Consider the following 12909-nt stretch of genomic DNA (forward strand, 5'->3'; position numbering starts at 1 on the left):
CTCCCGTGTACAATCTCTCTGTTGGTTTCTGTTGCTTTCTCTCCCAGTAGCTTTTCCCCCGCCCCAGAGTTGCTGCCATGCATGTGCTGTTTTTACCATCCCCACCTGCTCATCCGTTGCCTCATATGCCCCTGTTGGGCCTGGCCTCGTGGCGCGGCCCCACTCCTCCCGCATGACGGGTCCCGGACTACCTCGACTTCTGTTCCCCGGCCAAGAACGGCACCTTCCACCTTCCACGAGTGCCGCCCCCAGCTTTCCCCTGACGGAACTCGACCTCATCTCCTCAACCCTCTCGACTGGTCCGGACCCTTTCCCGGATCCTCGTCTCCGGCCCAGCCGCCATCTTGGACCCTCCACGACCAGGCCTCGTGGCCTCGGCCCGACCCCAGCCACAGACCCAGCAAAGCCCCGACATCGAGGCACCACAATCCAACCAGGGGGTAAAGAGATCACTTGACGAGTCAATGGGGGAAGGAGTGTCGATGGTCCCCTATCCGCCTGGTTTCGATCGCCCCCAGCCTCCCCGGGCGCTGGCTCCACCCCCCTGCTGGGTGTCTGGACTCGCAGATCCCGGACCCTCTGACCCTCAAGTGCGAGGGTCCGGACATCAAAGGGGACCAGCAGGGGTGTGGAATTTTCCAAATAATCTACTTGTCCAAGGGACAAAATGCCACCGAGATCTACATGTCCTGTAAAATTCACTTGTCCCACCTACTCCCATCCCACATCAAACATAAGGGCTCCAGCTGACAGAGAAACATTAGTGCTTCCGTACTTATGAATAGGGCTCCCGGTTTTATGTGGTATTTATTTTTTTGACATTTCTGTCTGTATATTATCCATATTTATTTTTGACAACTTTATCTGTATTTATCCATATTTATTATGAGTTTTATGAAGAAAAAAAGCTGAAACTGGTATATTTCCGCATTTAACCAATAAAACCAATAAAAATGCAGTCATGCTTGAATGCCTGCCACATGCAGAAGATAAATCAAGCACTTATGTGAAAATATGCACATTTCAGTATCAGCTTTGTGCATATCTACTGCTGTGTAAGCCTCTTTACTAAAGTTCCTTTTTTTAAACCCCTGACCTATCAATTCACACAGTTATTGGCCTGGCAATCATTAAAAAGGGTATTTAGAATCACTCAAAAAGCAGCCAATTTCAGTTTTTATCAATATTAAAAATAAAAACAGATAAGAAAATAAATGGTTTTCTGTCTGTATTTATCTGTAAAAATCAGTAAAAATGGAAAGCAGGGAGTCTTATACAAAAAGAAAAAGTTAGTTTGGTTGAAAAAAAATATTTGCCTAAGATCACACAATTTAAGCATGGAAGCTATTTTTTTTTTTTATTTATCAAGCCAGAACAGGTTCTCTTTCACAAAGAGTATCTAAATAGTTCCGGACTGTCAAGAATTCTGCCACATCACAAATAGCAGATAACTACTGTAAATAAACTCTGCACTCAAGCAGGATGTTGCATAATGTCACAACTAATTGCAACCAGTACTTACTTAACTCACTGCTTTAAAAAAAAAAACATGATCACTAATAATGAACATCTTTCGCCAACAAGCCACAGCTATCCAGAATACTGAACTATCCCAGAGCATGCAGACATATCACAAATAACGGACAGTCATCACAAACATATGATTCAAGTAAGACTGCAGGGATACAATCACCAAAAGAATCCTGGACTATGATTAAATAATATAACGTGAACGTGCATTTGCAGAGCTATTTGAGGCAGAACTGAAGTGCATTGCAGAGCTGTTAATAGAGGCCCAGCCCCCCTGTTTCACACAAGCACACACACACAGTCAGACTGATCTAGTTGTGTTCATTGGCAGAGCTCTGCATATCTATTTGTATAAAGTAGCACATATCAAATGAACACACCACCAGAATTGAACTCCTGCTAAGTGAAATCAGCATTTTCTCTTCTTCTTTAATGCTAGTACCCTTCATATCTTCCTCACCATTTCCCGATTTCACTTGTTTCTAATATTCTAGCCCGAGTTATTTTAAGACATGACTACACTTGCATATGACTCACTGAAAGAGCATTTCTAATAAAAGAATGACTCTTTTTTGCAGTTTAATAGCGCAAACTCTACCTAAACATATTGGAGCGCTTAGATGAGCGCCAGTTACATTACTACAAGGACACTTATTTATTTCTGAGTGTATCACTGTTGGCAGCTGCACGAGAAATATCAAATGATATGTGAACTTATGCAGAGGGGACATTATTCTGGCAGACGCCAATACAATATTAAGGCGATCATTATAGTCTTCACAGAGAAAAATAAAGTGGCTGCTAGAGGTACATCAGGTGCCTCCCTGTGATCCGCCTTAGGCATTCTCTGCTACACTTGGCGCACGGTGCAGCTGAAGTTGCAAAATTAAGTAAAACAATGTGTGGCTCACTGTGACAGTTGCTCCCCTTATACTCAGTTAGGCAGCTCCCTTCCGACCACATAAGCACACGCCTGCAGATAACTTTATTCCACTGTAGATCACGCCTGATATCACTGCATGCTCTCCTTTTGTCTCCACCTTCACTTACTTTCTCCTTCTGAGGTTTTTAATCTGCTACTGTATTCGATCCTCCTTCTTACCCCCCACCCAGTGCAGCGCTGTCTCACTTTGTCACGCCGGAACATTAAGCTGATTAATTGCCCAGCCAAAACACAAGCGCCTACATGCCTCCTTGGTGGTGGAATTGGAGAGCCTTTCATGACCTTTTGCGATGGAGGCAGCGTTCTTCAGTGGAAATACTAATCCCGGTCACAAAGAGCTTTTACACCGTCAGCATTAGAACAGTGAGGCGGCTACTTTCGTTTTCTAAAATCGATGTATTTTTAACCCCCGCATGAAGTCCTGGCACTGATGTGTCGATGTGTGCAGTGCTCATGCTGCACGCAATTAACTAGCTTTCAAAGGAACAGTTAAGTCTCCTTTTACAATTACTAAAGATACACTGCAGCGACGATGCTGAGGCATTTGCAGTTCAAAAAAAAATGTGCACAACGGGCTAAATTAATCCAGAAAAATAGGCACTGGCAAATTGAGCATTTTCTCTCACAAATGGGAAAGATATCGCTCATTTGTGAGAGGAATTGCCCAATCAGTGTCAGACCTCTGGTATGAAATGGACTTCTAATCCACTCTGCATACCAAAAGAAACGTGTGCAGTCGGCAAGAGAAGTGAGGAGTCAGCCCGCGCTTTCTGCAGCCACAATGATGCTGCATTAGCGACGGGCCGTCAGCAGGCAGACATTAAAGTTCTAGTCCAATATTTCAGTGGAATCTGTATCCATGCAGGGAAAAATAACACTAGCAGTGCTATGGCGGGCGCCTTGGCAGTGCTTTAATTTTACCTCAAAAGGAATTTCCTCGCTCGCGGAGGTCCCGAAGTTCAACTGCTTGCTGAGAGTAGTGACGTTTCACTCCCCAGCCAATCACTGGTTAGAGCCCAGTGAAGTCATGAGCTGCTAGCCAATCAGAGGGCTCCAAAGGCTCTCTGCAAGCCCACAGCCTATTTTCTTGACGTGATTTAATGTCTACTTGTCCGTCGGACAAAATAGACATTAAATCTTCTTGCCCGTCAATAAAAACCACATGGTTCGGGCGTCGGGCGATAGGATTCCCCCACCCCTGGGACCAGCCCTATAACTGGGGCAGCTCCAGAGCAGGAAGTTAGTTGTATCCTGGAGCCGAGAGACACGGAGACGAACTCATCTTCGTGAACCATCCTTGGAGCCCTGCTGGCCCTGCCGCGGCTCATCTTCTTGCAACTAACTTTGGAGTCCTGCTGGCGCTGCCGCGGCTCATCTTCGTGAACCATCCTTGGAGTCCTGCTGGCGCTGCCGCGGCTCATCTTCGTGAACCATCCTTGGAGCCCTGCTGGCGCTGCCGCGGCTCATCTTCGTGAACCATCCTTGGAGTCCTGCTGGCGCTGCCGCGGCTCATCTTCGTGAACCATTCTTGGAGCCCTGCTGGCGCTGCCGCGGCTCATCTTCGTAAACCATCCTTGGAGTCCTGCTGGCGCTGCCGTGGCCCATACCAGAGAACCCTCCAGCTCGAGGATTGAGAGCTGTGCGTCAGGCATCCCTGTACCAGACCGGTACCAAGACTGTCCCGCTACCCCCTTCCCACAGAGACTAAGTTTAGAGGGATCCCCGCATCCCGTTCCTTCTGTACGGTTACAATAACCTGCCAAAGAATGCCGATAAAAGTGTTAGGAACCTATCTTTGTGTGGCGTCCATCTGTAGGGGGGGTGGTTGCTCGTCCGTACGATCTGAGGAGAGGACCCTCGCCAGGAGGCCTCTCCCCCTTGCTCGGCCGACCCTCAGGTTTCCTGTCTAACAGCCCCCAACATTTGTTTTTTAACAATTTTTGTGCGGTGGGAGGAGTGTAGCCAGGGATACCAGTGAGCAAATTGCTGTCAGCTCCTCCGTCTTAAACAAATTTACTTTTGCACAACTTTTTTTTCATGCCTTCTGAATTGCTGACCCATCTCATATATATAAATGTAAAAACATTGGCACTCACATCATTCTGCCGGAGCACATGTGCAATACTTCCCCCCTAAATACCTGTCCCACTCTCCGTGTTGCTGTCTCCCTCATTCATTTTGCGAGTTTTCTCGTGTGCCCATACTCCCACCCCTCCCACATGCTCTGTGTTGCTTTTGCTAATGTTTCTCCCCGCCTCCAGTATTAGCCAGCCTCTCCTTCGATTGCTGTTTTTGCCCACCAAGACCTACCCATCCATTGCCCCCCGGCTCCTTCATTACCCCCTAAGTCCACTGTCTTTCATATTTTGCTACTTCGGACCCTCACACACCCTCACCCTCACACATCCTCACACACCCTCACACCCTCTCACCCTCACACCCTCGCCCTCACACACCTTCACTCAACCTCACACCCTCTCACCCCCTCACCCTCATACACCCTCACTCACCCTCACACACCCTAACCCTCACTCCCTCACCCTCACACACCCTCAAACTCACACACCCTCACTCCCCCTCACACTCACACCCCTCACACACACTCTCACACCGCCTCACACCCTCAGTCACCCTCACCCTCACACACCCTCACCCCCTCACCCACCCTCACACCAACACCCCCTCACCCTCACACACCCTCACACACACCCTCACCCCCTCACACACCCCCTCACCCCCTCACACACACCCTCACACACGCCCTCACCCACTCCCTCACCCACCCTCTCACCCTCACTCACCCTCTCACACCCTAACCCACCCTCTCACCCCCTCACCCACCCCTCACCCACCTTCTCACCCACCCTCTCACCCACCCTCACTCACCCTCACACCCCCTCACCCTCACAATCTCACACCCCCTCACCCTCACACCCTCACACCCCCACACCCCCTCACCCTCACAATCCCTCACCCTCACACTGCCTCACCCTCACACCGCCTCACCCTCACACCGCCTCACCCTCACCCCCTCACACCCCCTCATCCTCACCCCCGTCACCCTCACACACCCTCTCACCCTCACACACACCCTCACACACACACCCTCACCCTCACACCCCCTCTCACCCTCACACCCTCTCACCCTCACACACCCTCACCCCCCTCTCCCTCACACCCCCTCACCCTCACACCCCCTCACCCTCACACCCCCTCACCCTCACACCCCCTCACCCTCACACCTCACACCCCCACACCCTCACACCCTCACACCCCCTCACCCTCCCTCACACCCTCTCACCCTCACTCACCCTCACACACCTCTCCCTCACACCCCCTCTCCCTCACACCCCCTCTCCCTCACACCCCCTCTCCCTCACACCCCCTCTCCCTCACACCCCCTCACCCTCACACCCCCTCACCCTCACACCCCCACACCCTCACACCCCCACACCCTCACCACACCCCCACACCCTCACACACCCTCACACACCCTCTCACCCCCTCACCCACCCTCACCCCCTCACCCACCCTCACACACCCTCTCACACACCCTCTCACACACCTGCTCACACACCCTCTCACACACCCTCACCCACCCTCACACCATCTCATCCTCACTCACCCTCACTCACACACCCTCTCACCCCCTCACCCACCCTCACCCCCTCACCCACCCTCACACACCCTCTCACACACCCTCTCACACACCTGCTCACACACCCTCTCACACACCCTCACCCACCCTCACACCATCTCATCCTCACTCACCCTCACTCACACACCCTCACACCTCCTCACCCCCCTCATCCCCCTCACCTCCCACCCCCTCACCCTCACACACCCCCTCACACCCCCCACCCCCTCACCCTCACACCCCCCACCCTCTCACACCCCCCACCCTCACACCCCCACCCCTCTCACCCACCCTCACTCACCTTCACACACCCTCACCCTCGCACCCCCTCACCCTCACACCCCCTTACCCTCACAACCCTCTCACCCCCTCACTCACCCTCACACACCCTCACCAGCATAGCTTAACAAAACTTAGCATAGCATAAAACATTACAGCATATTATAGCATAACAAAAAAAAGCATAGGGGTGCAAAACATAGCATAGCATTACAAACCAAAGCATAGGATGGCAAAACAAAACATAGCATAGCATAACAAAACAAAACATAGCATAGCAAAACACAACAAAGCATAGCATAGCATAACAAAACACAACAAAACATAGCAAAGCATAACAAAGCATAGCAAAACAAAGCATAGCATAACATAACAAAGCATAGCAAAACATAGCATAGTATAACAAAACATAGCATAGTATAACAAAACATAGCATAGTATAACAAAACATAACAAAACATAGCAGAACAAAACAAAGCATAGCATAACAAAACATGAAAACACAACAAAGCATAGCATATATAACAAAACCTAGCATAGCAAAGCATAACAAAACACAGCATAGCATGGCATAACAAAACACAGCATAGCTTTAGCATAAGAAAACAAAGCTTAGCATAGCATGACAAAATATAGCATAGCATAGCATAGCATAACACAACATAGCATAGCAAAACAAAGCATAGCATAATAAAACAAAACACAGCATAGCAAAACAAAACATAGCATAGCATAACAAAGCATAGCATAGCAAAACACAACATAGCATAACAAAACACAACAAAATATAGCATAGCATAACAAAACAAAGCATAGGATAGCAAAATTAAACAGCATAGCATAACAAAACATAGCATAACATAACAAAACATAGCATAACAAAACACACCACATAGCATAACAAAACAGCAAAACACAACAAAACATAGCATAGCTTAACAAAACATATAATAACATAGCAAAACATAGCATAGCATACCAAACACAACAAACCTAGCATAACAAAACATAGCATAGCAAAAAAAAGCATAGCATAATAAAACACAACAAAACATAGCAAAGCATAACAAAACACAGCAAAGCTTAGCATAACAAATCAAAACATAGGACAGCAATCCAAAAACATTGCATAGCATACAGCATCACTCAGCACCACCACAGCATCACTCAGGGGCACCACAACAACACTATGCGCTACCACAGCATCACTGAATGCCACATCATTCGTTGGCCACCACAACATCACTCAGTGCCACCACAGCATCAATCTGTGCATCCATTGAACAACAACTGGTTCAAATATGTTCTCTCAATATTTCAAGCTTTATTACAAATGTAACAAAAATATGTTGATATTTCACTTCTGTTCTTGAATTTTCGTCACAATAAAATACACTGAACATAATCTTCACAAAAGTTATTTACAAAAGTTTAAGCTATTGCCATTATAAATTACAATAACTTTTGTTTAAGTATTAATTATTTGAAAAAATTAAAAGCCAGTGTTATTTGTAATATCAATACATCTAAGTCACGTAAATACAACACATATTGCATTACAAATGCTATAGGTGTCACACTTGCGAAAGTTATAACTATTGGCATTGTAAAAGACAAAGCTATTAATGTCGCTATTTTCAAAAACAAAACATAAATAAAAAAATGTGTCATTTACAATACCAATAGCTCAAACTTTCCTAATGCGAGACCTTTTGCATTGCAAATGCTTGTTTTTTTCCTGTTAACCGTCTGAAATGTTACCACCTTGCTTATTCCAGTTTTCCGGCTAACTTGGCCATGTTCACTACAAGGGAATTTCTGTCAGTAGTAGGTGGGAGATCACACACAAAGATATAAATAGAATGTCTGAAATACAGAATGATTTCATTTGTATGCACGTTTAGAAACGAAGGCATCTGAGTAAAACCTCTTAAACTGCTTTAGACTGCTTCACATAGGCGGGCTAATCTTTCACAGATCTTCCCCTCATCTCCTGCGTTTGTCCAGAGATTTCTAGCCGAGGGCCACAGCAGAATTATTAACATAAATTTGGGATATAATTCTCCAGATACGATTAAGTCATTTTGGCAATTGCATGAAAGCTTTTAAGATGGCAATGAATGTTAGATTAAGATACTGTCAGATCCAACACTGGAGAATGCAGCCTGTAAACCACAGGGATTCCACGGGAAGTCAGAGCCTATATTCTGCCTTCCCAGCAATAATAATGGAATTGAACAAGTATTTGCGATAGTTGCTTACTAGTGAAGTTTGTTGTAGACCCACTGTTGTTCCTCACTTGCTCAACCTAAATAAACGCTGACGCATGGTTTCAAGGATGCAGGTTAATTAATGAGAGATAAGAGTGCATTTATTTTAAAATACCATTTTTAGAGAATGTTCTGCCTTCCTTTCCTGTGGATACTGGAGTTTAAGGTCATGTGTATTCAGTCCTTTGACCTCTTTTTAATTTTGATTTCAACAGGTGGCAACATTACGCAATGGCTGTTTGGATCCAGGCCCAGCAGCTGCAGGGCGATGCCTTGCGACAGATGCAGGCTCTGTATGGCCAACACTTTCCCATAGAGGTGCGACATTATTTATCACAGTGGATCGAAAGTCAAGCATGGTACGTTACAGAAAGAACTCTGCAGTTAACTGTTTACCATCCCAACTTATATTTATATTTTGTAGCACTCTGAAACTGTAAAATAGCTTTCTGCAATCTTTCAAATACTTGGTAAGTATAGGGGAAGTAGGTGTTAGAATAGAATGAATCTGGTATGCCTCTTTACACACACGCATACCCATATATACATAGCTGCACATTTTACTAGCTGCTGTACACGAAGAGACGTCGCAGTATGTATCTAGACTCTTTCAAACTTTTTCTTATTTGCGAGGTCCAACATTGGCTGCATTGCTCATCACACAACCTAATCCCTTCAGCAACATCAGTCAGTTAACGGCAGATTCTGCAGAGTTCAACTCTATCTTACCTTGTTCATTAGAACGCCTAATCTCTTAAGTAAAGTCAATTTGAGTGAGCTGCAGAGGATATTTATTTTCCCCATGGCCCCAGACTTTATCAAAATGTATAAATACATATATATGCAATCCTTGATTTAGCAAGAACACTAGTACAGATGTTACAAGGGTCCGAAAACACCATTACGCCGATGACAATCCTAAATAGAGGCAGTTAAAATGCAATTTCTTGTCTTACCAGGGAAACTGAAAACAGTAAACTAAGCATTTATTAGATGCAGCCAAATAATCCAGTCTTGTAATTTCTTCATCGTCTGCCTCAGAAAAATATTTTTTCAAAAGACATCTCTAAAAAACATGTTTTCTTCGCGATGGTAAATCGGAGGCAAATGATTTCATGTCATCTCATATTTCTCTGTGATATCTTCCCATAAAAGCATTTTCATTAGAGTTCTGTGTGGATCTGTGCCGGACATCTTTTTCACTATGTTGTCCATTTTGTTCCTCTCTCTGTCTGTTTGAGAAGTGGATTCTGTTTTCTTCTGGCTGCTGCAACAATGATGGAGTCAGGCTTTGGGTCGGTTTTAAGAAAGTAAGGGACTTGCTGGGGGAACTTGCACGTTTTTCGAAATACGAAGAGTCCCTGCTTTTACAGTTGCAGGGGTGAGAAAATTCTCTTCTGCAGAGTGTAACCGAGGCAAAAGAGGTCTTCGACCTGCCCTTGGTTAAAGTTTCTCGATTAACAGAAGCTGTTGACTGATGGGTTTCCAACGAGAACTTTAATTTTGTAGCACCTCTAATTAAGACATCTCGAAAATTCGGTATGTTTTCTACGGGAGACCCTCAAGAGAGAGAGAGTTTGCTGGAGAAGTAGGAGTATAAGTGGTATGTGTCGTGTCCCTGTAAGGTGATCTAGAACAAGAGTAAGACTTCTCCCTCCTTTTGGAGGGTGTTCTTGTGGAGAAGTAGAGACATGTTATAGAGGCGTCTCTAACTTTCAAAGCCCTTCTTAAACGCGAGCTGTTCAATGGTTCCAGTGGTGTTTGGATAGGATTCTCAAATGGTATTGTTGGTTTCAAATGCTCAAAGGGGTAGAAGAACTGTATTTGGATCTTCCACCAATGAAAAATGTTTGTGTTTTGAAGCAGCTTTCCCTGTGAAATGAGCCAGAGAAGCTGCAGAATGCATGGAAGGTAATGTAGGCCTCCATGGAGAAGATGATAAAACAACTGGAGAACTTCTTGACAATGAAGGAGATGGCATTGGCGTTGTTTGACATTGACAGCTGAGACAGTGGCAGTATACGCCTTTTCCATGTCGTAGACTGCAATGCTGATATCGGTCATGTGTTTGATGGATTTGAATGGGACAATGCCATTGTGACCTTCAGTAACTATGTCAAAAGAGATGTAAATATTCTTGCAGCCATGCTAGAGCATCTTGATTGTGAGAGTCATTTTTGTATATTCATTGATTCCTTTTTCTTTGTTAGCCTTTATAATATCTTGCATCAGACCTCTCAGTCTGTTCCTCTCTACATCTTTCAGTGTCCTTTAAGACTTTGTTTTCTACTTTCAAATGCCACAGCCTTCAACCTGGTGAGATGGAGTGAGCCACACCACACAGACCAAGTGGCCATCAGTTGTCGCTTTTTTTCTTCCACATGAAGGCTAGTTAGGGAGCTAAGAAGGCATTCGAACAGAAAATGAATGTCCAGTCAGTAAAAGATCAGTTTCCTCAACAGGAGAATTGAACAGACATGAGTGAAACTAGTTAAAAAAATAAAAAAAGAATTCCTGACTAGAAGTTTTTTTTCCAGCAGTTTGAAAATTCCCAAGATGTTCAGAATCCTGTTGAAGCACGCTGGAAAAAAGAGAGGGTCTTGGCTGGTAACTGTCTTTACAAGGCATTGCCGGTAGACGTGCCTCCCAGGTCCATAAAGGGACAGGCTCTATTTTGTCCTTTTTTAGGTCTCGCCTACCCATCTATTTTTACAAAATAGATGAAGAAAAAAAAACATTGACGATCTGTGTTACCTCAACCTTAGAAATTGTTTTGGAGTTTGTGAGATTGTGGTTCTGTATGAATGAGTGGTGTGTATGTGAATCAGTGTGTCAGACAGGGTAATTGTTGTTTCTTCATCTATTTTGTAAAATATATAGTACATTTTGGACAGATTGTAAAAATTATGTCATTCACTTTTGCACTTATAAGATTGATTGGATTATTACCAATGTTGATGAATTGATGTACACTTTTAAAAAAAAGATCCAAAAAATAAAAAACTGTTTTAAATAATTTTGATAAACCTACAAAAAAAGAAATAAAATATATCTAATGAAAGAAAAGATATTGTTGTCCCTGTACTAAATTGAAGGTTAATTGTTGTATTTTGAGAGCAACGCCATACAAGAAACTAAGACTAGACCATGGGGGAATCTTGTTATATTTGTATATAAGTGTAGTCCCCTCTTTTCCCTGGTCATAAAAGTAACCATAGAGGTGGTCCCAAATTCTATGCTAATAGCCTGACACCGCAGTGCACTTCATTTTAGGCAGGTGTGTGCTTGTGATCAGGATAAGTGCCATCACTTGCAGTGTAAAATTCAGTGACTAACCTGGTCTAACACATTGCCCCATGCTGGCTCTCACAAACCATTGGCAACGCTCTTTCCCAACCCTATTTCTTTTTGCCCTTGCCGTGATTTCCTCCTTCTCCCCCTTCTACACATTAATTGGCATAGTTTTATTCCCACTCTTTGTTGGTCCACTCGCCCATCATTTTCTCTTTCTTCCTCCTTTTTTCTCCTACCTTTCATGTACCAAAGACTCACACACGCTTCACAGTTCCTTCCCCACACTATTTCTCTTCTCCCTCTCCCTCTCTCTACCTTTCCTCTATCTTCCACCATCTCACACATCCCATGCAGTCATTTTCTCACACGGTTTCTCTTCTTCCTCCTCCTTTGTCTCACCGCCCCTTTCTCTCACTTCCAAAGTCTCTCACATGGGTTTTTATCATGGCTCTGTTCCCAGACTGATTCCTATCTCCCTCTCACACTGTCTCTCCAACCTTTCTTCTGTCTTCCACAATCTCACACATCCCTTGCAGTTCTTTCCCCACGCTGTTTCTCCTCTCCCTCTCCCTCGGTCTACACTGCAGCCTCCCTCTCTGAACTCAAACAAGTAGTCCAAGCCTGCTAAAACTATATATAAGAAAAAATACATTAAACTTTCTGTTAAATTTAAACTAAACAGCCCTGCCCACTTTTGGATTATGTTTTAACCGTTCTCTGATTCTCCAGGTAGGTAGCATACATTTTCATATACTGCACTGTGGCTTACTGCTAAAATTATTCGGTGTGACGTTTTCCGTGTTCATATCATCTTGCATTCCTCCTACCTGTTCAGCATCACAACTGCTTCAGGGAAGGGAGCGACTGCATGATGACTCCGTAGGAAAGTTTATTTCTTAACCTTAGCAGTTTTCAATGGTAAGCACCAGGACTGTGTTAGATTAACACAGAAGAAT

The 12909-nt window shown here is 44.8% G+C and overlaps 1 protein-coding gene across 7 annotated transcripts in view; it reads left to right on the forward strand.

Annotated features, from left to right (window-relative positions):
- LOC147717179 (signal transducer and activator of transcription 5B) overlaps positions 1–12909 on the forward strand; it is a 1664723-nt gene that overhangs the window by 839975 nt on the left and 811839 nt on the right. For all 7 annotated transcript variants that reach the window (XM_086924123.1, XM_086924125.1, XM_086924127.1 and 4 more), the window contains one exon: positions 8875–9018. In XM_086924123.1, coding sequence (XP_086780249.1) covers positions 8891–9018 — 128 coding nt within the window. In that variant the 5' untranslated portion in view covers positions 8875–8890. The remainder of the gene's footprint in view (positions 1–8874; positions 9019–12909) is intronic.

Source organism: Lissotriton vulgaris, chromosome 5 (assembly GCF_964263255.1).
Source record: "Lissotriton vulgaris chromosome 5, aLisVul1.2, whole genome shotgun sequence".
Lineage (NCBI taxonomy): Eukaryota > Metazoa > Chordata > Amphibia > Caudata > Salamandridae > Lissotriton > Lissotriton vulgaris.